The sequence below is a fragment of the Varanus komodoensis genome, unplaced genomic scaffold, assembly GCF_004798865.1.
Source record: "Varanus komodoensis strain SLA01 unplaced genomic scaffold, ASM479886v1 scaffold27, whole genome shotgun sequence".
NCBI lineage: Eukaryota > Metazoa > Chordata > Lepidosauria > Squamata > Varanidae > Varanus > Varanus komodoensis.
The window spans coordinates 10,784,082-10,812,003 of record NW_025335701.1 but is presented as its reverse complement, the minus strand read 5'-3'; the positions used below and the strand labels follow the sequence as shown (position 1 = coordinate 10,812,003).

Here is a 27,922-nt window from a genome sequence, read left to right as displayed (position 1 = left end):
AAGGCTGCCTTTTGCCCTCCTCCTTCAATCCATGCTTGTTTGATTAGTGCACTGGGAGCACAGTGTTCCAGCTCGGAACAGGAAACCCAGAAGGAACAACCCGCCCCCGGCACTCCCGTGTTGGCCACTGGATGTCCCTGGGAATGATCCTGGCTGTACCGTGACCCCCCAGCCCTCCCGGCATTCTCTGGCCATGCACCGTGTGACGTGGAATTTCAAAAAGCTGCAGAGAAGATGCCGGCTCGCCTCATGATCAGTCTGCCACAGAAGTGGCGCCTCAAACACTCGGAGAGGGTCATGGGCCACCTCCAGCGCTCTCTCAGAGACACACTGCTGCACACATGGACCGCCATCCACGCGTCCGCTCTCGAGGACACAGGTGCACACACACACTCTCCCTGTCCACACTTACGCATGCGTGTGCCCTGCTCCCGCTGTCCCATGCGTGCATGTGCAAACGCTTGTGCGCACATGTGGCGGAGACGGTGCCCGAGTCATCCTGCCCGCCTGTGTCTCCCGTGCGCACACGCTCCCCAGGCACAAAGAAGCAGAGGTGCTGGGCTGTGCGGGAGAAGGGCAGGGCCGTTGCCTGTCGCCCCTCTCTGCGGGCCAAGTGCGCAGGAGAGGAAGAGAGCAAAGTCACCGTTGGGAGCAGCGGCCCCATTCAGGGGCCGGGCCACGCAGGGGCCAGAAAGCTCTCCTGGCCAGGGGACCCTTCTGGAGCACGAGGTGAGGTGAGGGGGCGGATGACGCGCACCTCCACCTGCAGAGGCTCCCGTGAGCATTCATCCCTGCTGGAACGTGGCAGTTTTGAGATCCGCCATTAGTGGCATCTCTTCAGACTGGCCTGTTTGAGCTGTTGGCAGCATACGTATATCCTTGGCTCTGAGGGTGGCGGGGTGGGGGTGCAGACACCAGTGCCATCCGGGCAGGTAAACGGGGACGATGGGATAGCGCCGGCCTCGGAGTTCCCCACGGTGCCTGCTTCCGGGTTTCTGTGCCGTGTTGTAAGGAAGGCTTCGAAGAGGCGCTTCAGCCTTTAGAATGGGGAGAAAATGCACAAAGGCCGGGAAAAGGCTCGTGACTGTTGGAGCGGGAAAGAAGTGGGCAGCTGGCGCGCCCTGAGGGCAGGATGTGGCCCTGGGGCTGAGTGCCTGCTTGCTTCCGGGCCTCACTCTAGAGAGTCAAAGCAGAGGAAGGTCCTTGGCGGAGCAGGCCTGCCGGCCTCGCTGCCGACTCACCTGGTGAGGATGCTGGGCTCTGGGAGGGCCACAGGTGTGACGCGCGGCAAGGAGAGGGAGCCCCCCCCCCCAGACTTGCTAGGTGAGCTGGCCTCCTGCTCTCAGCCCTGCGCCTGCAGTTCGCAAACAGCTGTGCTGGCCCACCTTGCAGGACTGTTGTAAGAGGGGTGTGGATGAAGGGCTGTGTTGTAAGCTGCCTAGGAGGCCTCAGGAATTATAGGCAGCCTGTAAACGTGTGATCAAATAGACAGACAGACAGACAGACAGACAGGTAGACGATTGAGGAAAATACAAACGCTCCTGCTGCGGTTTGATTATCGACAAGGAAACACGGCGTTGGGACTCATTCTGCCCAGTGCAGGGGCAGCTGTGCTGGATCAGGCCTGGGCCCACCGTGGCCGACCGGCTGCCCACTGGAAACCCCCGAGGGTACGAGCCCCCGCTTGCCCAGGGTCCCAGGAAACGGGTATGTAGGCACACGGCCTGCGATTCTGTCAGTCGTACGTGGCCCTCAGGACTAGCAGCATGGAGAACTTTCCCCTCCGGGGTCTCGTTCAGCCCCTTTTGACAGCCGTCCAGACGGCGGCCATCGCTGGTCTCGTGGAAGGGAAGCCCCTTGGGGAGCCGTTCCTCTGCTCTGTCCTGAATTTGGTGCCGCCGCCTTCTTCCTGCGTGGAGCCCACCGGGTCCTGGTGTTCGGAGAAAGCGAGAAAACTCTGGCACGCCACCAGCCGGGTCCCATTCGCCTCCGTCCGACCTCCCCTCGCTCACCCCTTTTCTCAGGCGGGCAAAGCCCCCAGACCCCTGCCCTTCTCCCACAAACTCTGGCTGGGACTGGTGCTGCCCCTGCTGTCCGGGCCCGGGAAGGGTCTCCGTCTCCGCGCCCCTCGCCCCGTTCCTCGCGCAGGATGCCAGCTCTTCACCCGCGGCCCTGCCTTCCTCTTCCCTGCAGCCTGTTCGACATGGGCGGCGAGTATTACTGCTACGGCTCGGACATCACCTGCTCGTTCCCGGCGAACGGGAGGTTCTCTCCCGACCAGAGGGCCATCTACGAGGCGGTGCTGAAGTCGTCCCGGGCTGTGCTGAGTGCGGTCAAGCCAGGTGACAAGGCCGGGGCGCGCTGGGGTGCGGGGGGTGGGCACTGGGTGGACAGCGGAAACTTCCTGCCCTGGACTGCAGCGTCGCCCCCAGAAGCCCCCCGAAAAACATTCCTCGGGCGGAAACATTTCCATCACCCATAGGCAAAAGGGAATGCTGCCCCGTGACCTCTGCCCAGTGCGCCATGCTGGCTGGGGCCAATGGGAGCTGTAGTCCAGGGCATCGGGGGCGCTGCACCAGCTCCAGAAGCCTGTGTCTCGTTCAAACACGCTGCCGCCCTGCATTCCGGTGAGAGGCTGCCCGCTTGTCCCGCGCAAATCTCCATGGAAAGGAGATGACGAGGGGCCGATCGGCCCAGTTGATTCCCCCGTGCGCCCCCCCCCCAAGTTTATTTATAGCCTGGCGTGCCCAGAGCCCTTGCTGAACTGTCAGGGCGTGTGGCGCCCTGGGGACGGCGGGAGGGCTGTCGGGCTCTGATGGATGGGGCTCGCTGCCAAGCCGTCAACCCGGAAGAACGCAGGCCGTTTCCAAATGTGTGCAAGCGTGCAGGCGGCTTCCCTCCAGCCCGGTTTCTCCCCTCCCTGCATCCAATGAAGAGCGCCGCTCAGGAGGCCTCCCCAGCCTGGTGCCCTCCAGGTCCACGGACTGCAGCTGGGAGTTGTATCCGGCAGAATCGGGGGGCGCTGTGCCGGGCAGTCTCCTGAGGAGGGGAAAAGGCACGTACGTCCCGGCCGTATTCCGTGCGGTAGCTTTGCTCCGCCTGTGCAGGCAGATTCCCGGCGGACGGCGCCCCTCCCGGCTCTGCAGCAGATTCGTGGCTCGGGCATCTCACCAGAGGGGAAGGCCGTTGGCAGGGAGGGCTTCTGGGCGCCCCCCTCCTGCGCAGGGTGCTGGGACGGTGGCCTGTCTCCTGCGAGTCGGACCTGCCCACCGCTTAGCGAGGCGGCTGTGCTCCAAGGCACTCCGAGCCGTCGTTTCTTCTGGGCGCACGTGCCCTCCAGCCCCTCTTATGGAGGGAGCAGCAAACTGACCCCACTTGGAATAGGACCTCAAGGGGCACGGATGAACTCGGGAGTCCCGGGTTCTCTCCCCTCTTGGCCACAGAGCTCCTGAGATGCCTTCAAGCAGACGGGAGCGGAATGCCTTGAAAGCCAGGCACGAAGCTGGCGGCCCATTTTTCCGTCAAGGCAGCTGACCCAAGCCCCTTCCCCTCGTTCATCCTCACAACAGCCCTGTGAGGTAGAAGAGTCTGACTCCACAGCAAGCCCCGCTTCACCCCATGAGCTTTGTGGCCAAGCGGGGATGAGAGCCCTCGCCTCCTGAGTCCCAGTCCAAAAGATGAGGACCGCACAAGGGCTGTGCATTGAGGTGCGGAGGTCCCGCGGAGGCCCCGCTGCGATTTTGGGAGGCACCCAGTGCCAGTGAGGTGCGCAGTCCCTTGCCCGTGCTCTGTAGCATGGTTTGTTTCACCCACAGTAGTTCGGCACGTCTGAACGCAAGTAACCATCCCCACCATGGGCTGCAGGAGACAGGGGGCAAAGTGCTTAGCCGTAGCAGTGCAAAGGGAAGGCAGATCCCTCGCCTGGGGTGCCCCGGCACCAGCCCTCCCCACCTCGGCTCCCTGCTCGTAGGAAGGCAGTGGCGGGATTCCCCTGCCCCTCGGCACGCACAGGTCCCTGAGAAGAGGCCACGGGAGCATCATCCCGCAACCCCTCCCAAAGGGAGCAGGCGCTTGGCGAGCCCGCCACCAGGCTCCGTTCTCTGGCGAGACGGGGTGGGCCGCTGGTTTCCTTCTGCACAAGCCCCCGGAGCCTCAAAACTGAGTAGAAACGTTGGGCGCCCTGGGAATTATCAGGGACACCCCAAAGACCCTGATATTCCAGTGCTGGGAGAGGGGGGCAATAAAACACCTCGCCCCTTTTTTTGCAATGCAGTAGTTACTTACTTGCTTATTAGATTTATATCCCGCTTGTTCCTTACAACAAACTCAAAGCGGCTTATAACATCGTTCCTGTCCTGTGGCTGTCGCTGCCCCTTTGAGGAGCACTTTTTAAGGAAAGGCGTCTTGCTTCCATGGAGACGGAAGGCAGCGGGACCGCTTGCGAGCCTCTGGGCATTGGCAAGGATGTCGGTCGTTGGCTCGCTGACCTACATGGCACAGCATTGCCTTTGGCAGCACACCGGGAGTGGAGCAGACAGCAGATCTCCCCCGAGCACAGACGTCTCGCGCGGCAGCGGTCCAAAGTCCAAGGGTTCTGTGTCCCGGCTGTGTAAACCTTGGCTGGTCCGTGAGCCAGGCAGCGCTGAATTGCCCGAGGATCTGGGTGGGAGCGGGGCGGCCAGGCCCATAACCACCCAGATAGCCAAGGGCAGTTCAGGCAAGGGTCTGCTTCTGCCCAAAAGCCCCCCGAAAGCAAACGGGTGCTGGGGAGAGAAATGCATCTGCCACTGCCAGCTGCTTGAAGGCAAAGCAGGGTATACACGCGACCGAACCCCACCTCGGGGAAGGCGTGAACAGTGCACTCCCTCAGTGCTTTTCTGAAGGGGACCGAAAATGATCTTGCCTGCATGCAGAAGGACGGGGGGGGGGGGGGCAGTCGCCCTTCTGAGTGCTCGGGCAGGGGAGGGGCACCTCTCCAGAGCACAAGTCAGGGAGACGTCTCTGAGCACCGGAGCGCCACCGCCTGCCTGCACACGCACACGCACGCCTCCTCCTCCAGGTTGCCTCTCCCGGCGCTTCAGCGTCAGCTGGGAGATGGCTGTCTGCCAGGGCTCGGCCCTCAACGCTGGTCCAGAACGGGAATTTGCTGTGGGGCTGCCCCCTGACTGATAACGCCCTTGTTTGCTCCACAGTTCCCATGCGGAAGTTGCGTGTGTGTTGGGAACGGAAGGTGTGTGCACCCATGCCAGCGCGGGGACGAACCTCCATGTGCCACTTTCAGATCCACCGGGGCACCCTGCCGCCCTCGTCACGCAGAGCTGGCTCTTCAGGGGCTGGAGGCAACCCGCGGCTACAAGCCTCACTGGCCCTGGGCTCCCTCCTTCCCCAGAGGTGGCAAGCATGCACACACCGGTTGCTGAGGCGCTTGGGGCGGAGGCCTCGCAAACATCCCGCTCGCGGGGTCCCGGGGCAGCTGGTTTGCCCCGCGTGTGTGGCGAGCCGGGCTGGGCGGCCCCAGGTCTGACCCAGCGGCACTCCCGTGCCCAGAAGCTGAGCGGCAACGGCCTCTGCTGACATGGAGCCCCTCACCGTCAGCTCCTGGCCGTTGACACGAGCGTGCGGGGCCGCCGGAGCTCCCGCCCGGCCCGTGGGACTGTGGTCTGGGCCGTGTGGGGCGGGAAGCCTCACCGTGGGCTGGGGCCGCTGGGCGAACGGCCTCCGCTGGCCCACGAGCCTGCTCGGGAAGTGGGTAAGATGGTGATGCCGAGCAGATATTCCGCCACTGGCCTTTATTCCAGAGTCGTCTGCGAAGGGTGGATTTTTATTGGTGCCGACGATGGGAGGATTCTTCCCTTCCGAAACATTCAGCACATTCGGCTCGGAAGAAAGCTCCCCCAAAGCGCTCTCCCCACCGCGGGGGGTGAGAGTGCTCTTGAATTTGGAGGGCCTGCTGGACTCAGAAACTGCTGACTCCTGCCTGAGCCTGCCAAATCGGAGCAGGAGAAAGCTGGAGCTGCGTGGCCTTCGCCCCAGTCCCCTTCGCTCGGCAGCCGGCCTGGTGGGGGTGATGCGCTCCCCGCGACGCATGTGCCCCGAGGCCTCCCACAGGGGAGGGGGAGCCCTCCGCGACGGGCACGCAGCACAGCCAAGCCACATGAGCGCTGCCACCGAAACCACAGAGTTTGCCAGCGGTTTTTGGAACGCCTGTTTGGGAGAGGGCTGGGGAACCTGTTTCAGCCCAGGGGCAACTTGACAAAATGCAAACGTCTCTCTTTTTCATTTGAAATTGCTTTTGCACTCATGTGTAGGCCGTGACTTTTTTTCTTTGAAAATCCAGCGGGAAAGGTGGGCATGTCCGGTGCTGTCTGTCTGATTTTGGGAGAGCGTTAATAAAAGCCACTCAGTGACGGCCCCTGTGTCCTGCTCTCCCCAAGGGGTCTCCTGGCCTGCGATGCATCGGCTGGCCGACCGCGTCCATCTGGAAGAGCTCACAAAAATTGGCATCCTCCAAGGCAATGTGGATGACATGGTGGAGGTGCACATGGGCGCTCTGTTCATGCCGCACGGGCTTGGCCACTTCCTCGGAATCGACGTGCACGATGTGGGCGGCTACCCGGAGGTCAGTGTCGGGCCCTTCTCCGCCGTCTCCACTCGCCCACTGGGCAGTGAGTCTCTGTTGCACGGAAACGGATGTGAGGAGGCACGAAGCCACGCTCCTCGCTGCGCTCTCAGGGCCAGACCCCTCGGCGGGAACTCTTGCCCCTTCCGCGCAGCTTTGCGGGGTCCTCTAATTTTCCATTTGGTTTACCACTCTGCCCATCTAACCAGTCATCAGGCCCCTGGTGGGATGGATTTGGCCCGCAGGCCTGAGGTTCTGCACTGCTGTTCTAGCCGCAGAGATGGCCTCTTGCATTCAGCTTGGCTCCCTTGCCAGGGTCAACTGGCCAAAGCATGGCGTGGGGGGTGGGGGGTGCCATCTAATAATATAACCTTTCTCCTGGGGAGGGAGAGAGCTCTGACCCCAGTGGGTGAGCCAGGTTGCATGCAAGAAGGGGTGCGCGGGTGGGAGGGGGCGCATCAGGGGGACAGACAGTTCTTACTGCATGGCGAGAGTTCATGGGGCCACCCTGAATGAGAGGGTTGCCCTCTCGCCAGCTCAGGGTGGGAACGGGCACTGCAGAGAGACTCTCCAGTCCATAGGGTGGGGAGGAAACGGGTGGCCAGAGGGACTGCAACTCTCCCATCTTTCCTAGGGCGTTGAGCGCATCGACCTGCCCGGGCTCCGGAGCCTGCGAACTGCCCGCGACCTCGTGCAGGGAATGGTGCTGACGGTTGAGCCGGGCATCTACTTCATCGATCACCTCCTGGATGAGGCCCTGGCCAATCCCGCCCAGGCCTGCTTCATCAACAACGAGGTCCTGGCACGCTTCCGAGGCTTTGGCGGGGTGAGTGGCCAGCTCAGCGCACTTGTGTCCCATTTCTGCCATGTGCGGGAGAGGGCACCACAAACGTAGCCTGAGCCATGGGCGTGTGGGTCTGGGAACGCCCGCAGCCAAACCGTTCTGCGCACAGGATCTCGGGAGAGTGTGCAGTGAGCCTGCGCTAGAGCTCCTTAGCACCCCTGTTTGCAGGCAGGGGTAGGGTTTGGGGGACCCAGACATCAAGAACGGCCGGCTAAAACGGTGGCTGAGCTGAGATCTGATGCAGAGACTTGTGGATTTCTGCCACGGTGCCCTTGCCTGGCTCGGAGAGGAGCCAGGATTCCCTCCCAGTCCAGAAGATGGGCAGCCCGCTCCAGGGAGCCGTCCTGAAGCAGATGCACCCATTCTGGAGGTGCCTTTCCCAGCGCCTTGTTTCCTTCTGCCCCAAGCCGGCGTTGAGGCAGGGAATGGCTTCCAGGAAGCGAGCCCTGTTCCCGCCCCACCCCTGAATACGGCCTGCATCCAAAGCCTGCACCGAGCAGAGCGGGAGCTCCCGCCGAGCATCTTGCGCGCAGATGGCGCCCCATCCCCACGGCCGCTGGTTTGCTGAGTCACTGGGACTCGGCTGCGCCCGCAGGGCTTGGAAGGCTCTGTGTGCAGAGCACACAGTCTTATCAGGCCGCCCGGGACTTTACCGTCTGCTGCCAGATCCCCTCCCCCGGTTCGAGAGGTTATCTGCACGCTGTGCCGCTCCTTTCTCGGGGTGTGTGAGCCGACCAGGATCCCGGGGGCCAAGCGGTGCGCGTCACTTGCCCTTCCCAGGGCCGCGGCCGGGTCCCCACAGATTCTGCAGCGTCATCCGGGTGGCCATCTGGGCCTGCCACGAAGCGGCCCCAAAAGTTTGCCTTTCCCGCGTGAGAGGCGGGAGCGTGAAACCCAGCCACTGCCTCGGGGTGGCCTCCACGGCGTGGCAAGAGCTCCAGAATGCAGCCCCAGCAAGGGCAGGGACGGGGTTCCCCAGGCCCTCGCGGGACCGTTGCCCTCGCTGGGCAGAAGCGGCAAGGGCAGAACGAGCAGAAGCGGCTCTTAAAACAAAAGCAGGACCCACGGTCAGCCGTTTCTGCTCGCTTTCGCTACTGCGTTCCTTCTCAGTTGATCGGTTTTGCTTGCACTGCTTCAGCGTCATTTCCTGAACTTAACGTGGGTCAGGGCCTCCTTTGGAGACAGCCCAGCTGAGCAAGATGAAGGATGGGAAAGGTTCCCTTGCTGGTCGTAGGGACCAAGACGGGCGGGCGGCTTCGCCCCACTTCTGTGCGACAGTCGCCGCGCCCCCTGACCCAGTCCTCGTTGCAGCTGCTTTTTACCCACTTTCGCAGCTGGCCGTGCTTGACTTCCCCTTTTTTCCTGGAGTGCCATTTCTGGTGCAAAGGCAGGGTTCAGATCAGATGAATGCAAAAGCATTCTGGCTCCCAGAAAACAAGACCAGGGGAAGTATTCTGTGCCACATTTGGAAAGGAGGAATATTTGTGGCGTGCTTTTTGGTTTCCCCTTAGGTTTTCTGCTTGCTTGCTTTGGGAGAACTAGCCGGTCCTCAGCTATTCCCATCCTTGCCGATTCCCTTGCTGAGCCTCTCGGCCCTCAGAGCTGTTCCTGGAACGCTGTTAGCCCCTTCCGGTCCTTTCACGCCTCTCCCTTTGGCATCTTGCAGCCTTCTCGTGCTTTGCTTGTACTGCAGCCTTCCCCACTCTTGCTCCCTGCTTCCAGTGGTGTCAGACTACATCTCCCATCATCCCCAACCGGGATATGATAATGGTCTTTCCATACTTGCAAAGACCCACTTCACTGCTCCAGTTTTCCTTCTGAAAATGGCGTGTGGATTTGCTCGCCTTCAAGGGTCAGCTGGGAGTCAGAACCAAGGGGTTTTGCTTCCCTGTAAATCGAGGGTGTCGTGAGCCGGGATTCCGGGAGCTGGAGATGCAAGTGCGCTTGGAGCAGCTGTTGAAAGGGCTGCCACCTGGGCTGCAGGCCAGGAACGCGGTGCCCTGGATGAATCGGGGAAGCCCTTCCTGCGCGCGGAGGGGGCAGGAGCTGGGATTTTTTCCTCAGTTGCTCTTACCTCTCCACCTGCCTTTAACCCTTTCTCAGGTGTGAGCGTGATATTTGCTAGCTACGTAAAAATGTACATTTCCAAAGGCCCTGTAGGTGGAGAGGACAAACTGTGAGCAGGTGCATTGGAGGGGAGACAAAAATGCATTCTCAGTGCAACTCCTTTATGGCACCACCGCTTGCATTTAGCAGCGCGTTTGTAGCTCGCTTTTATTTCTGTCGCAAAGAGACGAGGAGTCCCTTATGTGGTCCTCTTTCTCTCAATTCCTATCTTCACAACAAGCCTTCAGGGTAGGTCAGGCTGCAAGCTGGTGACTGGCCTAAACTGGGGACTCGAAACTGAACCTCCCAAGGCCCCAGTACAATGCTCTCACCACTACACCTCACTGGCTGTCAAAGTATGTAAATTTTGTGTGCTTTTATGTACACCTACTTCAAAAGAATGGTGTTGCAACCTGTGGGCAAGACTGGGGTGTGCAGGTAAAGAGTTTTATAGAGCAGTCTACAAGAGAAAATACTTTCAGAGAGTTTGTCTCCTCCATTTTTTGACAAAAGGGTGGGAAATGATGGGGTGGGGAGTCTGATTTCTTCCCATGTGTGTGAAAGAAGCCCTCCATTGGCCTTCAATAGGCATGAATCTGTGTGTGAGGACTGTGAAGTTGTGACAGCTGAGCTATGATGTCTTTCTTTTCTTTTTTTAATAAGTTTTAGTCGTAATAGACCTAACAAAAAAGAAAACTAAATCAGTCATCGAAAACATCAGACCTACTGGGTCAGCCCCCCACATTTTTTCTTTTTATGTCAATCTATTGTTGTTGTTAGTCGCAAAGTCGCATCCGACCCATCGCGACCCCGTGGAAAACATTCCTCCAGGCCTTCCCGTCCTCCACAATCCCTGAAGTCCACCTAAGCTCACACCCTCTGCCCCAGTGACTCCATCCAGCCACCTCATCCTCTGCCGTCCCCTTCTTCTTTTGCCATCTATTGACCCCAGCATTAGGCTCTTCTCCAGGGAGTCCTTCCTTCTCATTAGGTGGCCAAAGTATTTGAGTTTCATCTTCAGGATCTGGCCTTCCAAAGAGCAGTCAGGGCTGATCTCCTCTAGGACTGACCAGTTTGATCGCCTTGCGGTCCAAGGGACTCGCAGGAGTCTCCTCCAGCACCACAATTCAAAGGCCTCAATCCTTTGGCGCTCAGCCTTCCTTATGGTCCAGCTTTCACAGCCATACATTGCAACTGGGAAAACCATCGCCTTGACTATACGCACTTTTGTCGACAGGGTGAATTTCTCTGCTTTTTAGTATGCTGTCTAGATTTGCCATAGCTTTCCTCCCCAGGAGCAAGCGTCTTTTAATTTCTTGACTGCAGTCCCCGTCTGTGATGATCTTGAAGCCCAGGAAAATAAAATCTGTCACTACCTCCATTTCTTCCCCATCTATTTGCCAGGAAGTGAGAGGACCGGATGCCATGATCTTAGTTTTCTTAATGTTGAGTTTCAAGCCAACTTTTGCACTCTCCTCCTTCACCCGCATCAAGAGGCTCTTTAGTTCCTCTTCACTTTCTGCCATGAGAGTGGTATCATCTGCATATCTGAGGTTGTTGATATTTCTCCCAGCAATCTTAATTCCAACTGGTGATTCATCTAGGCCCGCCTTTCTCATGATGTGCTCAGCATATAAGTTAAATAGGCAGGGCGACAGTATACAGCCTTGCCAAACTCCTTTCTCAATTTTGAACCAATCAGTGGTTCCATGTCCAGTTCTCACTGTTGCTTCTTGACCTGCATATATGTTTCTCAAAGGACAAATAAGATGGTCTGGTACTCCCATCTCTTTAAGAACTTGCCACAATTTGTTGTGATCCACACAATCAGAGGCTTTAGCATAGTCAATGAAGCAGAAGTAGATGTTTTTCTGGAACTCCCTATCTTTCTCCATGATCCAGCAGATGTTGGCAATTTGATCTCTAGTTCCTCTCCCTCTTCGAAATCCTGCCTGTACTTCTGGTAGTTCTCGGTCCACATACTGCTGGAGCCTAAGCTTGTAGGATTTTGAGCATCACTTTGCTGGCATGTGAAATGAGTGCAATGGTGCAGTAGCTTGAACATCCTTTGGCACTGCCCTTCTTTGGGATTGGAATGTAAACTGACCTTTTCCAATCCTGTGGCCACTGTTGAGTTTTCCAGATTTGCTGGCATATTGAGTGTAGCACTTTTACTGCATCGTCTTTTAAGATTTTGAATAGCTCAGCTGGAATACTGTCGCCTCTACTAGCTTTGTTGTTGCTCAGACTTCTTAAGGCCCATTTGACTTCACATTCCAGGATGTCTGGCTCGAGGTCAGTGACCACCCCATCGTGGTTATCAGGGACGTTAAGCTCTTTCTTGCCTAGTTCCTCTGTGTAATCTTGCCACCTCTTCTTAATCTCTTCTGCCTCTGTTAGGTCCCTGCCATTTTGGTCCTTTATTATGCCCATCTTTGCATGAAACGTTCCCTTCATATCTCCAATTTTCTTGAAGAGATCTCTGGTCCTTCCTATTCTATTGTTTTCTTCTATTGCTTTGCACTGTTCATTTAAGAAGGCCTTCTTATCTCTTCTAGCTATTCTCTGGAACTCTGCATTCAATTGGGTGTATCTTTCTCTTTCTCCCTTGCCTTTCGCTTCCCTTCTTTCCTCAGCTATTTGAAAAGCTTCCTCAGACAGCCATTTTGCTCTCTTGCATTTCTTTTTCTTTGGGATGGTTTTAGTTGCTACCTCTTGTACAATGTTGAGAACCTCCGTCCATAGTTCTTCAGGCACTCTGTCTATCAGATCTAATTCCTTAAATCTATTTGTAACCTCTACTGTATATTCATCAGGGATATGATTTAGGTCATACCTGAGTGGACTAGTGCTTTTCCCTACTTCCTTCAATTTAAGCCTAAATTTTGCAACAAGAAGCTCATGATCTGAGCCACAGTCAGCTCCTGGTCTGGTTTTTACTGACTGTATGGAGCTTCTCCATCTTTGGCTGCAGAGCACATGATCAATCTGATTTCTGTGTTGACCATCTGGTGATATCCTTGTGTAGAGTCATCTCTTGGGTTGTTGGAAAAGAGTGTTTGCTATGACCATCATATTCTCTTGACAAATTCTACCAGCCTGTGCCCTGCTTCATTTGTATGTTAAACTATAAAGATATTTAAATCTATGCATAGTCTCGTTTCTCTAGCCAATGATAAAAAGAGTCCCAGGTTTGATAGAAGTCTGTATCTTCTTTCTCCTTCAGAGACAAAGTCAATCTGTCCATTTCTGCACAGTCCAGGATCTTTTTTAGAATCAGTTTGTCGGTAGGTGGCTCTTCACTCTTCCAGTGTTGGGCAAATGCAATCCTCGCCGCAGTAATTACATGTAGAGTCAAATACATTGCTTGTTTACTAACATCATCAGGTACAATGCCTAATAAGAAAACTTCAGGTTTAAATGTTAGAGGTTTTTGTAACATTTCCTCAAGCCATTTGTGCATTTTAATCCCATACTTTTTTGCCTTATCACAGGTCCACCACATATGATAAAAAGTACCCGATTTGTGTTTACATTTCCAACATCTATTTGACATATTTGGAAACATCTTAGCTAATCTATTTGGTGACAGATACCATCTATAAAACATTTTATACAGGTTTTCTTTATACGAAGTTGCTAATGTTACCGTAATATTTCTCTCCCACAGCATTTGCCATTTTCCTAATTCAATATTATATCCAAAGTTTTGTGCCCACGTTATCATAGTTTCCTTAACCTGTTCATCTTCCATTCTCCTATCCAGTAAGAAGTTGTACAATCTTTTAACCATTTTCTCATCTGATTTAAGAATCACGTGGTCAAATGCTGTTAACTCCTTATAAAAGCCCCACATTCTATAGTCTTTAACGTATCTCAGTTGCATTTGAACCTTGTGCCACCAAGAAATATTAATTCCTTGTTCTTGTATTTCTTGATTCCATTTCAATCCCCCATCATTATCCAAAATACCATCATATCTCACAACCATATCAAAATTCAATGCATTTGGATATACAAGAGCTTCCATAGACGAAAGCCATCTTGGTAATTTAGTATACAGTTTTATCTTTAACTTTTTCCACACCGACATTTAATGGTTTCCTAATATAATGATTTAAGAGACAACCATGTACCCTACCCTTTTCATACCACATATAAGCGTGCCAACCCATTTGCAAATCATGCCCTTCGAGATGCAAGATTCTCTTATTTCTTAAAGTTATCCAGTCTTTTAGCCACGTCAAAACTGAAGCTTGATAATAAAAAATCCAATCGGGGAGACCAAAGCCCCCATTCTCTTTAGCCTCCTGAAGCATTTTTCATTTAATCCTTGGTTTCTTCTTTCTCCATATAAATCTCGAGAGTTGGATATTTAAATCATCAAAGAAATTCTATCAATTTTTATGGGAATCATTTGGAACAGGAACAAAAGCTTTGGTAATATGTTCATTTTAGCCAGTGCTGTTCTTCCCAGCCAGGATGATGGCAAATTAGCCCCATAGCTGAGCTACGATGTCTTGTGTCACATAAAGTGCAAGAGAAGCCCCCTGCAAATCCCAGAGCATCTTGCACGGGTGCATCTGTCTCTAGTTTTTATGGCACCTGTAAAAAGCTGCACAATCTGTCCAGAGCGCTCCATCTGCTGACACAGTTGCTTCCTCTGTGGGACCAAGCTGGGTTCCCTTCAAAACTGGCCAAGGGTTCGTTTGCAAAACTGACAATTTAATCTGCATCACTGGGAAACATCTACCAGTCTGGCATGATCCAGATGTGTGAGACTACAGGGCCCATCATCCACAGCCAGCACCCCATCATCAGGAGAGTTAGGGAAGACCCTTTGTCCACTCTTTCTTGCCTTCGGGGGTCATTTATTTTGGGGGAAGGAACTGAGAGGTCTGAAAAGGGTGCAAGGGTGGTTCTTTCTTCTCTTTGGGACATTAATAGTCTGATTTCTCAGCCAGCCAGCTAAGAAAGAATTGCTGGGAGCACGCCGGGTGTGAACTTTGCAACGTTTATTTAATGCAGACCTGGAATATACTTGAATTAATATCAAGTAAAGAAGATAATCAAACAGACCTGAATGTAAAGAACAGCTCTGATTGCCACGATAATCAGACCAACTTTAATAGGGCTCGATGACTCACTTTGCTTGAATAAAAGGGTAATTTTGCAAGCAGGAGGACAAATGTTAAACTGCCATTATTTTTAGATCACACTGACCAGAGGTCAGAAATAATTAAAGCAACGGCATGATGGGAGTCACTGGGGTTTGTGTTCCTTTGGATTTGACACTTGGCTAAAATCGCTTTTATTGCAGCTTAGAGACTTGCGAGCACGTTTCTGATAAGATAAGGGATAATGACTGAGTCGGCATATTTAGCTGGCGAAGATTAGAAGTGAGCAGAGAACAGCCCTGCCTTTTCTTTCACACCCAGGGAGAATGGCAGAGATCACAAAGCGCTTGGTAACACTATCATCTGGATGGCAGTCGTTGCCATGGCTTGTGTGTAAAGGCGAGAGAGAGCCCGGTTAAATTGGTGAACAGAGCCGCGCGAGTGTAGCGAAGCCACGTGACGCGCAGGGCTGGGTAACCGTCCTTGAGCAGGGCCTTGCTTGTGGTATGAGTCGGTATTGTCCAGTTGGATCTGGGCCCTTGCAGCTGCAGTGGGCTACGACTCCCAGAATCCTCCAGCTGCAGCCGAGGGAGGACTTTCCACAGAATAGGCTTCTCCAGATGGGCAGCAGCTTTCAGTGTCTCCATCCCTGCCTGCCTGAAAAAAAACCCCGTCTTTGAAGCTGAAATGGCTGCGCTGCTTCTGCTCCCTCCAACCTGGTCCAGGTGGAAAGCGCCTGCAGGGGAGGGCTGTGACTTGGGCGCCACATTGTTTCCTCCCCCACCAATCAGTAGCTCATGCTGCTGGGAACACGACCGTCATCCTCAGGTGCGCCTTGCCTCCCCCAACAGGTGAGCACACAAGAGCCATTCTTGGCGAGACCGAACGCCTCCCCAGTTTGGCACCCTCACACAGTGGCCAACTGGATGCCGTCAAAGAGGAAAGGGGAGCAACAGCACCCCAAAAAATACGACACACCGCCTGTGGGTGCAACCATTCCTTCCTTACTGCAAAGGAAAGCGCAGGACCTCTCCCAGCTAGAATCCGCTGGTCAAGCGTGTGCCTCTTTTCCCAGGTGCGAATCGAGGACGATATTGTCGTGACAGCCAATGGGATGGAGCTGCTGACTTGCGTCCCCCGTACTGTGGAGGAGATCGAGACGTTCATGGCCGAAAATCAGGCGAGCACCAAATCCTTTGCCAGCCAGAAGTCTTAATCACAAAGCTCGTGGATTCCCTCGCGTGGCGCAGTGACGCTGAGGCAGCAGGTCCCAGTTTGAAAATGCTCAGCCGTTGCTTTATTACCAAGAGCAGGTCTTGGGATATGTGGCCAGGAATACAAGGAGCCGCAGTCCTGTTGGGGCAGTGATCTTTTTGAGCTATGGGTATTCTAATCTTAAACAGGTATCAAAATCAATATATGCAAAGTGCTCTCTTCTGAAGCAGTAGCACATAGCAGGGGGATTTCTGATCTGCATTTCAGTAAATCATTATGCTGGAAACTGTTGGACCGAATAAACAAATCAATTAAAAAGTCATCTTAAATGCATGCTTCCAGTGTATTTCTCTGGAGTTCCATTGCTTCCTGGAAGGCTGGGGTGGGCTGCAGGGCACAGGCCGGTGGTTTTAGGCTAACATACGGAGATCGGGACAAGCTTGGCAAAGCCTAGCAGGTACGTCCACTAACCCTCATTAGAAGTAATGAGGTCCCGAGCCTCCGGAAGGTGGTGGAGCAGGGCAAGACACCTCCGCTGTCAAACAGACGGAGCTGCTGGCAGTAACTGAAGCAGCCGGCGGGAACTGCGCCTCAGCCCCAACCGTCAAGCTACCAGGAAGCAGAGGGCTTGGCCGTTCCGTTCGCACCTGAGCCTCCACCGCAAGGCAGCAAACGCTTCGAAAAAGGGAAAGGAAAAAAGGCCCTCCTGCCCCTCCCTTTCGCGTCCTCGCTCAGGAAATCTGATGCCGTCTCTCCACACGGCCCGCGGGGAAGGCCATGCTCCAGCGTGAATGCCAGCCGCTCGCTCGCTCGCTCGCTCGGCCTTCCTCCCCGACTGGTTCACGCACGCACACACCTTGCTTGGCGGCGGCCAGGCCTCTGCCTTCCCGCCTGCAAACCAGCAGCGGCGGGGGCCAAGCCAACAGCTCTGCCGGCAGGCTGCTAGACTCCGTTCCTGCAAGGCTGGCTGGCTCCCCGCACGCCCAGATGAAGGGACGACTGAGCGGGCAGCCGTCTTCCCCACACAGTGCCGTGGGCTCCTTTCCAGGGCCTCTTCCCTCAACTGGCAGGCCCGGTATGAGGAGCGGGTGCAAACACACTTCCTGCCTCGAGCTGGCAAAATGTTCAAGTGGAGGACGTTGAGCTTTCTAGGTGGGCAGCCAGCTGACACGGGGAAAAAGCTAAGCGTCTCCAGTCAAAGTCAGGCTGAAGTCCCATTCAGGAAGGAAGGACGGGGGAGAGCATGAGAAATCTGAGCTCTCTCCCTGAAGGGTTTCACGCTGCTTCCTTGGATGTGCCACTCCCATTAGCCGGTGGGGCATAGCAACTGCTCCGTGCTGACCATGCTCGGCCTGTACTTTGCTTGGCTGAACGTCAGAAGAGAACATTGCAACCTGATGTTCCCACAGCATCTCCTCTCCCAACCACCGCCGCAAGCAGAAAGGCACCTCTGCCCAAACTCCCTGCACCTGGTCTAGTTTCTCACCTAGAGGATGGCCTTGTCAAGCTGGTGGCATGCCTGAGGAGGTTCAGGAAGAAGTCAGAGCTCCTTCAGAAGCCAAATAAAAGCTAAATCCATGTTCCTTCTCTTGCCCCTGAGCTTTTTGACACAATTATCTGGAAGGAATGACCATTACCCACAGGAGCCTCCATCTGAGAGAGATGAAAGTGACCACCAAAATAAGCCACTGAATTAAATGTGTTGAGAGCAATGTGATCTGTGAAGTATTGAAAGACCAAACGGGGAGCTTACACAGTCGGTGTAAGTATTTCCATGCTTTCAAAAACAAAGCAGCAGCACAAGGGGGTCTGTAGGCATCACTCTTGGAGTGCACAGTGGTGACCTTCATGGCAGGTGAGATAGAAAGGTGGGTCCATCACGTCAAGGCGTGCCTGTCACTGATAGCACCCAACTGCCTGATGTGATCCAGTTCCAGACAAGGAGACGGGGTGTTCGTATGTTGCAGTGCAGCTCCCGTAAGGGACCCCGGGGGCAGCCAAAGGCACTGCTCCCTGTAAACTGGCCTTTCCCCCCACAAGTCAGCACCGAGGACATTTGGAGTAGAATGGGGGTGGGGCGTCACTGTCCTGTCCGGAGCCAAATCATGCTGTTGGCATGGCAGTCGTTGGCAATACTAATATGGTTCGGTCTGACCACCTGGGATGGTGGCAGGATGGGAACTACCCCCCCCGGTTTTCAAGTGGACACCCTCACCTTTTGTACCCAATGCAGTGGGCCAACTGTGGAGGTGCTAAATAACCTGGTCTTATGAAGCAGGAAGTCTTCCATTCCTAACTTTGCCTTCAAATGCAATCCAGTGTGAAGCCACACATGCTTCTCAAGGGAAATGGCTGCCGCCACAGATGCAGAGTCCGCCACATATCTGGCAATATTTATTTGTTGACTTGTTGGTTTATGCATCTCAGCCTGAAAAACTGGCAAGGTTTTTAGCATCCTTGAGGAGATGGTCTGAGTACAGTAGCCTGATCCCATAGCGGTCAATGCCAACATACGGTCCTGGCAGTTGACAACCCATAAATGCAAGGCAGTCACAGGGTCTACCAGTCTTGCAGTCAATGGGTGCCGTGTTTCATCTCTCCAGGTCTGTTGGGGAGGAATGTGTCTGGTGTTTTAATTTCACTTGTGAAGTTTCCACTACAATGAAATTTGGTGTCTGATTAGGAAGGAGCAGTCTTCCTCCGGGATCCTGTAGAAATTGATTGTTGGAGTGGTATATTGGAAGGTTTCCTCCACAATTGTTTAATTTGCATGAATGAAAAGTCCCCAGCATTGGAACTGAAGTCAGTGGTGCCAATGTCACCTTGATCTCTGTTGAAGGCTGGGTCGGTGATGGGAGTCAGTGACAGCTGAAATCGTAGGATAAGGAACTTCACCCCATTCAGCATCTGTCCACTGTAACGTCTGGCATCATCTAAGATGAAACCGAGGAAGAGGAGGAAGAGCCGAAGCAGCAGCCTTCCTCCACTGATAATGGGTCGTTGGTTGTTGTTTGGTTGTTGGAAGGTTCTGTAAGTCCTGGTGGGGCGTAGGGGTAACTCCAGTAGTTTCTTAGGGGTGGCATTTTGGAAGGAGCGGCCTGCAAATGGTGGCCAAAGTTGGACAAGCAGGATATTCAGACTGAGAGGAATGGGAACTTAGGGCAGTTGAGATCTTGAAATTTTCGGATAAGGAAAGCAAGACTGTCAGTGCTGACTGACAGATGGATTGGTTGGTATCCTTGAAACAGAATCTTCTAGGAGGCAAATGGTATTCAGATTAGATAACCAAGTTTTGTATATTCTTACGAATACCAAATTTAATATATAAAAACTTGGAAAAGTTAAAAAGGCAACAGCTGAGTCTTACTTGCTTTTAAGAAAATCATGGAAGCAACTGGAAATGTTTAAGCGGGCAACTAAATTAGATTTGGATGAGGAAAATAACATATCCACAACCTGTGTTAGAATTTACAACACGGAGTGGTGAGGAGATGGGAGAAAGTCTGGTAATAAGTCTTTTAAAATTGAGCAAAGAAATGTGTGACAGGAGTATTATGTGGCACATGTGATTCTGTCTATAAATTAAACTAATACTTCTTCAGGGGAAAATGGATGGGAAGCAGGCACAGCGCTGTTTCCTGCTGAGCAGATTCTGCTGTCTCTTTCTGGTCTCACATCAGTTCTGGTGCTGAGGTAACTGAATGCTTTGCGGGGAATTTTTATACACCCAGGAGAGCGCTTGATGAACCAGCCTGGCTTCCATCCCGTTCCATCAAACCATAGTGCCAGTGGCACAGAATCCTGCCATCTGCAACTTGAGCAAGTTGAAAGCACCCCAACCTCTGATATTTCATTCCTCTGCAGGAAGAGATTTCCACCAAGATCCTTTTGTACAATTTTACAGAAGTACAAGTGCAAGTAATTTGGTAAGTTCTTTTTATTCTTTTCTATTACCATCACTGGGTTCTTGACCCTTTCTTTCTAAATACATTTACAAACACAATGTCCTCAAGGGAAAAAGAAGTATAAAAGTCATTTTCACTACTCCAGTCAGTCATACACAAACATACTATGAATGAATGTATTTTGAAAGAGAAAATAAATTAGGTTGCATTAACTTCCCTGCTCTGTTTAATGTGCCACACGTCCTGTACACCTCAAATATAGAAGGGGCTATCACCAACATTTGAAAAGTATCAAAAAGCTAACTGCCACCCACCAAAAGTCAAAGAACAAGGAATTTCCTCTGCAGACTAAGTTATAAGGATTCATTTCTGAAAAAGTAGCAGACTGAATGTGTATTTCTGCAGTCTACCAAATTAAATACCCAGCTAATTTAGGCCACGGGAGGTAACGAACCGGCACGCCACCTCCCCAGTATCTCAGAGCAGTGCTTTACACACCTTGCTCCCCTCACAGATTAGTCAAGAAACACCTTGGCCGCTTAACACCTCGACAGCAGTGCAGTTCGGACGCTGGGGCTATAGCCTGAAGGATGGAAAAGTCATCGGCCTGGCCCAGGTGTCTCTCTCCTTTGCTTTAGGGTGGCCACTCACCATACAAGGATCTCCTGTCGGCTTCAGTCATGAGCATCCGTTGCTGTTTCTCAAAACAGGCCGTGAGCCCCAAAAACGCCTCCCATGCCTCCAGCTCCAGCACAGCTGCCTGAGGCACCAGCCTTGAACGAGGGATTCTGCCCACGGTCTTCCTGCATAGGCCCTCCTCTCACACGGGAGGAGTTTCAACTCCGCTCTCAAGGCCACCGCCAGTGCCCCCGCGGCCTCCCCCGCGAGCCAGTTTGTGCCGACGGCTGCCCTTGCCCTGCCAACACGGATAGCCATGTCAGCATCTTGTCGAGGCTTAGCTGGCGGCGGGAACTGGGCACCATGCCCAAGAGCAGTGCTGCGGTGGGACACGGCGCATCTCGGGCCCCAGCCTTTTCGAGGCAATGCGCACACCTGGAAAGCTGGGCTCCGGTGCTCTCGCCGACTGGCCAGCACAGCGGCCTTCCCTGTGCCTACAGGACGCTGCCAGAATAGGCACCGCCAGTCACCAGGCGCTCGCTTCCCAGCGGGGAGAACTAGTAACTCCACAAGGGAGGAGTGCAGGGCAAGACGCAAAGCCACTCCGACTTTTTGAAAAATGTCCGGCGTCGGCCGGCAGCCTGCGGCCAAACGGGACGACTAGCACCAGCCACTGCGAGCAGCCTCCGCTGGGTGCCCGGGGCCTGGCGCGGGCCCGGCGCTCTCCCAGCCTCGGGACGCAGGCCGGGTCACATCTGAGCCAGCCCACAGCAGGCTGTGATCCGACCTCGCGCCAGCAAGCCTTCCTCTGCCCTCCCTTCTTTCCTATTAGTTAGGCACTGTTGCTAGACATATGCCATGAACTCTGGCAGTCACTCCAGCAGGGCTTGTGCTACATCTTTAGAAGATCCTCCCCTGCCTACGAAGCAAATTATCCTGGTGAACCTCACACTACAAAAATAAATGAGAAACAGAGCTTTACAGATTGCATCATCGGTTTTTTAGCCAGTCATTGGACACTAATTTGTTACCCTGCTGAAGAAACCCGTGTCAGTTTACTCACTAATTTAAGGCTGTCACCCACTTAATAACCTTCAACTAACAGATCTACGTACATCTGCATATGAATAAACAGTCTGAAGAGTGCTCATTCTTCCTACCTCCATGCACAAATGAGGTGTTTTTCTCCTCTGCAAGAGAAACTGAGAGGACATAAAATGCCTCTGCTTTGGCACTTGTAGCTATTAACCATGATTTTTGCAACTTTACATTTTTAAGACCTGCAGCCGGATTAGCATGATCTGAAAAATATTAAAATCAATTAGTAATTTAGTATTATTTAACTGAGTGGTGCAGCCCTTATTTTACTGAATATAGTTCTGGGGTGTTGGGCTATTTTTCTAGTCAAAATGCCAGAGCAGAAAATACATTAACACTTAATTTAAAACAAATACTTAGTAATAAACAACTTGCAGTTTACGTGCATCAACCCATCAGTGTTAAGCCTACTATTTTAAAAAAATGCCACGGATGACAGTTGTTACAAAGTTTAGCAAAGACCCTTCTCGCTGCCTCTGACCTGCATAAGGAAAGCCGTATCCACACCGTTCTGTCTGTAAGGGGGCAAGCGTGCCTACTGCCCAGAGCCGTCAGAATTTGTCACGGTGCTTTCGGCGCCAAGAGGCTGCACGCTGTCCGTGAAGTTGTGAGCATGTTCAAGAAACAGGTCTTTGAGTACGCTCAGCTCCTTCGTCAGGAGCTTGATTTTGGCCTCCAAGCGTTCATTCTCCTCTTTGAGCTGGTTGACCCTCTGCAAGGTATCCTGGGCCTTCTGCTTGCTTTTCAAGCGGCTCTTTTTCACGGCCATGTTGTTGCGCTCTCTGCGCTGACGATACTCATCACTGTTTCTATCCACAATGGAATTCTTCTTGCCCTGCTTGCTGGGAGGCGTAGCTTTGCCGCCGCCACCGGGACTGCCGGGCACCAGCTGCGGAACCTGCTGGAGCCCGCTGGTGTGCGCTTGGGTGTAGATGACACTCACTCCGTTGGACTCTGCAGTTGTGTTCTGCTGTGATGTCTTGCTCATTTGGACAAGCTCTTCTTCAAATCCACAGTAGGACTGATGAGAGAGAGAATAAGATGTTCTGGACTTCTGGAACAGCTTTCACATGGGTTAAGTATGAGTTGAACCTAGGAAAAAACGTTTTTGGAAAATTTAGGATGACGTATTTAACCAGTCTTGTTTTCGAGCAGTAGCTGCATTAGGAGGCTGCAACACCTCTTAGGCCACAATCCTTTGTGTGTTCAGATAGAAAAGTGTCCTCCAGCTCCCAGCATTCCCCCATCAGCCCTGCTGCCTGGGGCATGCTGGGGGCTGCAGTTTGTCGGCATAAACACAAATAGGGTTATGCCCTTACCCAATGGGACTTGCTGCTGAGTAAATATGAATTTGACTGAGTTGCAAAGCCTTTGGATAGAACAGATGTACATGGCTAAATTACACAAATTATCACAGCATTTTAATGACATGCACAGCTTGAGATGTATGCAGTTGCATGCGTGATGACACAGTACAGAATACGGAGCTCATGCAGATGCCCAACTCCGTATCCCATGAAAAAAAGGCCAACGTTTTTCCCTAGGCCGTTTGCAAGCTCCCTTGTTGCCTCACCCCTTAAGCAATTTCTCTGCAACCCAGCCTGGATGTATTTGAGTATCACAAAGACATCCCTGGTGGATGAATGTCTAGCCAGGTCTTAAACGCCTCCAATTTCACAACCGCGTCTTGGCAACTGCACTGGCTGTCTAGCTTTTGCTCCACTTGTAGACATTTTGCCCAAAACCTTCAAGCCAGAAGTTAACACTGTCTTCCGAACAAGGCTATTTATTCCCTTCTAATCGTTTCAGTGGAGACCTTCGCTTTCCTGCAACGGCCCTTTCTCTACACGTTCCACAAAGAAGCTCCTCCACTGTCATGCCATGTTAAGGCCACCTTTCACTTTTAATTTGCAATGCGCAACTGGCACAGAAGCTGGGAGGGATCCATGAGGAACTGTTCTGGAAGTGGAGAGCCAGAGGATTATCTGGACTTGGCTCCCCAAAGGCCAGTCGGCTCTGTTGCAGCTTAAGTCCAAGCTCCTGGCAAGCACGTCCAAAATTTGCACAGTGCTCACCAGGAATCGAGCCTGTGCCACTGCTGCTCAGGTGGTGTCCCTCTTCCGTGTGACGTGTGCAACAGCTTGTCCTGCACGTGACATGGAAAAAGGCTGCTGGGGTGCAGTCTTGGTTCCACAAGCTTCTGTGGACTTTCTCCTGGCTTGGCTTGCTTTCTAAGAAAGGGTCAGCAGAGGGATGATCCTGGAGCATCCTTTCAACATTATCTCAAGGTTTAAAAAAAAAAAAAACATATTCAGCGACATTAGCCTTGTTAGCCTGGCACAGTAAGCCAGGATCTTGTGGCTGGTTTTGGTCTGTAAACAGCACAAGCCGTGCTTCCTGTTTCGAAAGGCATTAATCAAAACCACTTTGGTTTGGTGTCTCCGCTCGCAACAGCAAAACGTGCTACATGATTGCATGGACATTCCCAGAATCCTGGGCTGCTACTCTGTGAGAATGCAGGCACTCCCTGCTTCACCTGGCCCAAAAGAGCAAGGGAAGCAAATCCCGCCTCCTCAAAGCACACTGAGCAGTGAGCTGTGGAGCACTCCCTTGATTTCCCACTCGAGACTAAATGCGTTCACACTGATTTGGACCAAGACCTGTGTTCACTGGGGGAAGAGATTTGGACTCCCCACGCACAAATTCAGGCCAGTTTCCTGCTCCCCGCCGAATTTGAAGCTGGACAGGGGAAGAACCACCTGCTCACCTGGGTGCTGTGAAGTTCTCCAACCGCTTTGGGGATGCTATAATCCCAGATGAACAGACAAAAGTCTTAATCCTTCGTTCCAGGTCCACCCTCCAAAAACAGGAATAGCAAGGCACCGTCTGTTCATCCCAGTACTGCTAGGGCAATTCAAGAACAAAAGAAATCTGCCCCTTCCTTCCCGCCTTGAACTGGAAAGGAGCACGCCTTCCACGCAACTGGGTGGATGGCCTTCACCCCATTCTGCAGCGCCAAGGCTTGGTGCCTCGTATGGGTCAGAGAGAGAGGGAGGAAAAGGATCTGGTCCTGTGCATTATGCAGCCCTCACCTATCTACTTTACCATTTTTCTGTGCCATTTCTGGTTTTGAAAAAACCTGAAGACAAGTACAGCAAATACACAATTATCTAAGCACAAACGTGTTAAAGTGGGCTATAACTCAAGTAGGTAATACAATACATGAATGGTTAATTATATATTCTACACATGTAAGTAGCTAGGACGTATCAGAAATTGCACCAGGAATCTCAGCCACACAATTGCCACATTCTGAAAAACACAAAATTCGGTAAAGCACTTTGCGGTGCTAGCTGCTTGCTGGATTTTAGGAGCCAAACAATATCAGACTCCCTGCATGTAATTCCACGTGTGTCCCACACTTCTCCCATATTTTCTCACAGGACGAAATTGCTTCGGGCCAGCAGCTGTATCTCTCTTACCCCAAAGCCAATCCACACCTCCCTCACCCCCCACACACATTGAGCTATGAGGTGTCGGAAAGTATTATTTGGATTGCCTGTTCCACAGGAAATGCACAGCTCCGAGATCAGAGGCTGACCCCTGCAGCTTCCTTCACACTTTCTAGTTTAAGGGAAATGTTGGCGACATGCAGGTACGTGAGGGGGTGTCACACGGAGGTGGGTCGAGACCTGTTCTCCCCTGCAGAGGAAGGCAGGACGCGCTCTCACAGAGCAAAGCTCAGGGAGCCAAGATTCCATTTAGATGCCAGGAAGCACTTCCTGACAGTCAGGACCCCGAGGGTGTGGAAGGGGCTCCCACGGGAGGTCGTTGGGGCCCCATCGGTGCGGGTGCTCCAGGACAGGCTGGACATGCACACGATGGGCATGTCATGAGCGGAGCCGGCTGGAGCCGGGGGTCAGACTAGATGGCCCGGGAGGCCCCTTCTGGCTCACGCTGTTTCCGTGTTCCTGTCTGTTTTGCACTCCCGCTCTTCCTTGATGCCTGTCCCATCCCAGCGCCACCATTTTACCCACCTCACTGCTTCTGCTGCATGCCTTTCTTCAGGGTGAAGAAAGCTGTGGCTTTGATCTAGCATTGTGCTGTTCCGGGGGAATGGGAGTGGAGGGCGCTCAGCACAAAACCAGTGGGAGAGAACGGCAAACAGGGGAGGTGTCTGGCTACACCCCCTGTGGCAGACGCAAGGCGCTGAGGCTTGGCTGCTGTGGGCAAAGTGTAGTTTACAGCAGACCAGCATGACTGACGAAGGTACGAACCCTCTCTCTACCTGGAGGAGCCCAATTTACATGTTATTCCAGTTAGGACTCTCTAAAATGACGTGCTACCCTTTTTTAGTGAATCTACCTCTTGGGGTGCTAAATATCCTTCCTACATGTATACTCTGCTTGCTGGCCAGAAAAACTCTGCAAATACACTGGGAACAGAACCACCAGCTTTAACAGCAAAATTCGTTCAGAAAAGCTTTCCTTCAATGCCTCCAATTGAAAACTTGACAGCAACCTAAAAGAAGCACCTTAAACTGCAACGTACAGCTACAGCCGCGTCTAAGTTGTGCCCATCTCCCCAAATACTTTGTCAGGTTAGACAAAGAACGCAAGTGTTGTTTTCTTACATTTGTTGAAGGAAGAAGCATCTTGTCGAAACTGACAAGTTAATGGCAAGGCAAGATGTCTTTTCTCTGGCTGATATACCAAACCACAAATACTGGGATCCAAAAAGCATGAGATTCTTTAAAATATCACCAAGCCACTTGGATCTGCAGTCATAAAGGAAGGGAAAGCAAGCCCCCAAAGGATGTGGCCAAGGTTTTCCCCACAGCACTATCCCCATGGAAACCGAAGGCTAATGAGGAAGCCCAGGTTCGGCCTCACAGGGGATGCCCTCTCTTGTTGTCAGAATAAGTATAGGGTGAGGACCAACAGTCCTTGTACCCTACAAGTAGCTCTGCCATCCCGCCCACATGACCCAGAGGCAGCTTCGCAGCTGCCCTACAATTCAAAAGACCCTTTCTTCCTGCTCAAATACATTTCGGTATGGTGTCGATTGACTCAGGATGGGACTGAGCTACATATCCTACATATATTTAAATTAAATGCATTTTATTTCCAAGGTATGTCAGCTACCTGGGCAGAAAGGAGCCAGTGAATCCCAAGGAGTAACAGCAATCCTGGAATGCATGCTGGTTTTTAAATTTCCTCCCACCTGGATAAGGTAAGAGATGCTTCTACTTTTCCTCAATTGTGGCACTTACACTAGGGGAAAAAAAACATCTTGAAGCTCAGCATTCTCATGACAAGGGTAACATTCTAGCTATCCTGGATACTTGAGGATGCAATTCAGTGGACTGAAAGCCTGTGAAAGTGAGGACCACATCCTACCCAAAGTGGAGCAACCGTGGAGGTGATCTCAGCCTTCTTGCTCCATGGGCTTTTTTGCCTGTCTCCTGAAAGTGTTCCAGTGTGGGAGGGAAGAAGGGCGGAGCAGCCCCGGAACAGCTCACACCCTGGGCTCTCCACTCCACTCCCCTCCCTGCCCACAGAAACACACCCTTTTCTCCCTTTCTCCAAAAGTGTTCCTAGAACTCTGCAGGCCTCCTGGACCACAGATTGTCCCATCCAAGGCCAGAGTGCAGTCCCTGACCTTGGATCTGAGCATTCAAACTATTCTATGGCCTCTCAGGCACTGCTTAGGGCTTTGCTCCCCAAGTTGTCCTACAGTTTTCTCAACCCTAAAATTGCCATTTCCTGAACTCTTCTGAACAGAACCATCTACATTTAACTAAGAGACGCCTCTGCGCAAGCACCTGAAATCTGGCCCTTGTCCCTGGACAGAAACTGAAAAGCAGAAAGAAGTACCGGGTTAAAATTGCCCCGCGCTGGTTGTGCGCCGGGACGTGACGCGCGGACACGGATGATGCATTCAGGCCCACTCTTCTGGAGAGCCGCGAGTCTCACCGTGTAAAACAACCCGGAGGGAAATAGCCTCCAGCGACCGGGGGCATCCGCAGGAGCGCGCCTCGGCAGCACTGCTCCCCACGCCGCCCCCGGGGTGCGGCACCCTGCCAGCCCCCCCCCCCGGCGAGCGTGCGGGGAAGGCCGCCTCGCAGCACGCTCCCTGGGGCGCAGCGTCCCGGGGGGGCCTCTCCGCGCCCCCACCGCTCGCGCCAAGGGGCAGCGGGGGGGCTGCCTGCCTCCTCGAGCGCGCGCGCGCGCGCGCGCACCCCCCGCGGGATTCCCCTCGTGCCAAGCCATGACCTCATCCCGGCAGGGGCGGGGCCAGCGTTGCTCGCGGTTGCATCATGCGCGCGCGCCAGCCACGCGCGGCCCCCTCCCCCACGCCACCGAGCCTCGCGCCTCCTCCCCCCGCGAGGCGCCTCGCC

The 27,922-nt window shown here is 53.2% G+C and overlaps 2 protein-coding genes across 8 annotated transcripts in view; one reads left to right on the top strand and one right to left on the bottom strand.

Moving 5' to 3' along the window:
- The window catches only part of PEPD (peptidase D), a 125,332-nt gene extending 109,098 nt beyond the window's left edge, over window positions 1-16,234 (top strand). For both annotated transcript variants that reach the window (XM_044433985.1, XM_044433984.1), the window contains exons 12-15: window positions 2,194-2,342; window positions 6,435-6,619; window positions 7,254-7,445; window positions 15,762-16,234. In XM_044433985.1, coding sequence (XP_044289920.1) covers window positions 2,194-2,342; window positions 6,435-6,619; window positions 7,254-7,445; window positions 15,762-15,902 — 667 coding nt within the window. In that variant the 3' untranslated portion in view covers window positions 15,903-16,234. The remainder of the gene's footprint in view (window positions 1-2,193; window positions 2,343-6,434; window positions 6,620-7,253; window positions 7,446-15,761) is intronic.
- A 3,586-nt stretch (window positions 16,235-19,820) lies between these two features.
- The window catches only part of CEBPG (CCAAT enhancer binding protein gamma), an 8,522-nt gene continuing 420 nt past the window's right edge, over window positions 19,821-27,922 (bottom strand). Inside the window, exons 1-3 of one of the 6 annotated variants that reach the window (XR_006415109.1) lie at window positions 23,598-24,254; window positions 22,004-22,614; window positions 19,821-21,725 (exon numbers count right to left, since the gene is read on the bottom strand). Coding sequence is in view for 5 of the 6 variants with exons in the window: in XM_044433989.1 (XP_044289924.1) it covers window positions 22,058-22,510 (453 nt within the window). In the remaining variant the exon portion in view is untranslated. Of the gene's footprint in view, window positions 22,615-23,597; window positions 24,255-24,289; window positions 25,194-26,666; window positions 26,796-27,398; window positions 27,479-27,922 lie in introns of those variants that run through there. The other 5 variants (XM_044433989.1, XM_044433991.1, XM_044433990.1 and 2 more) reach the window with 5 other exon arrangements.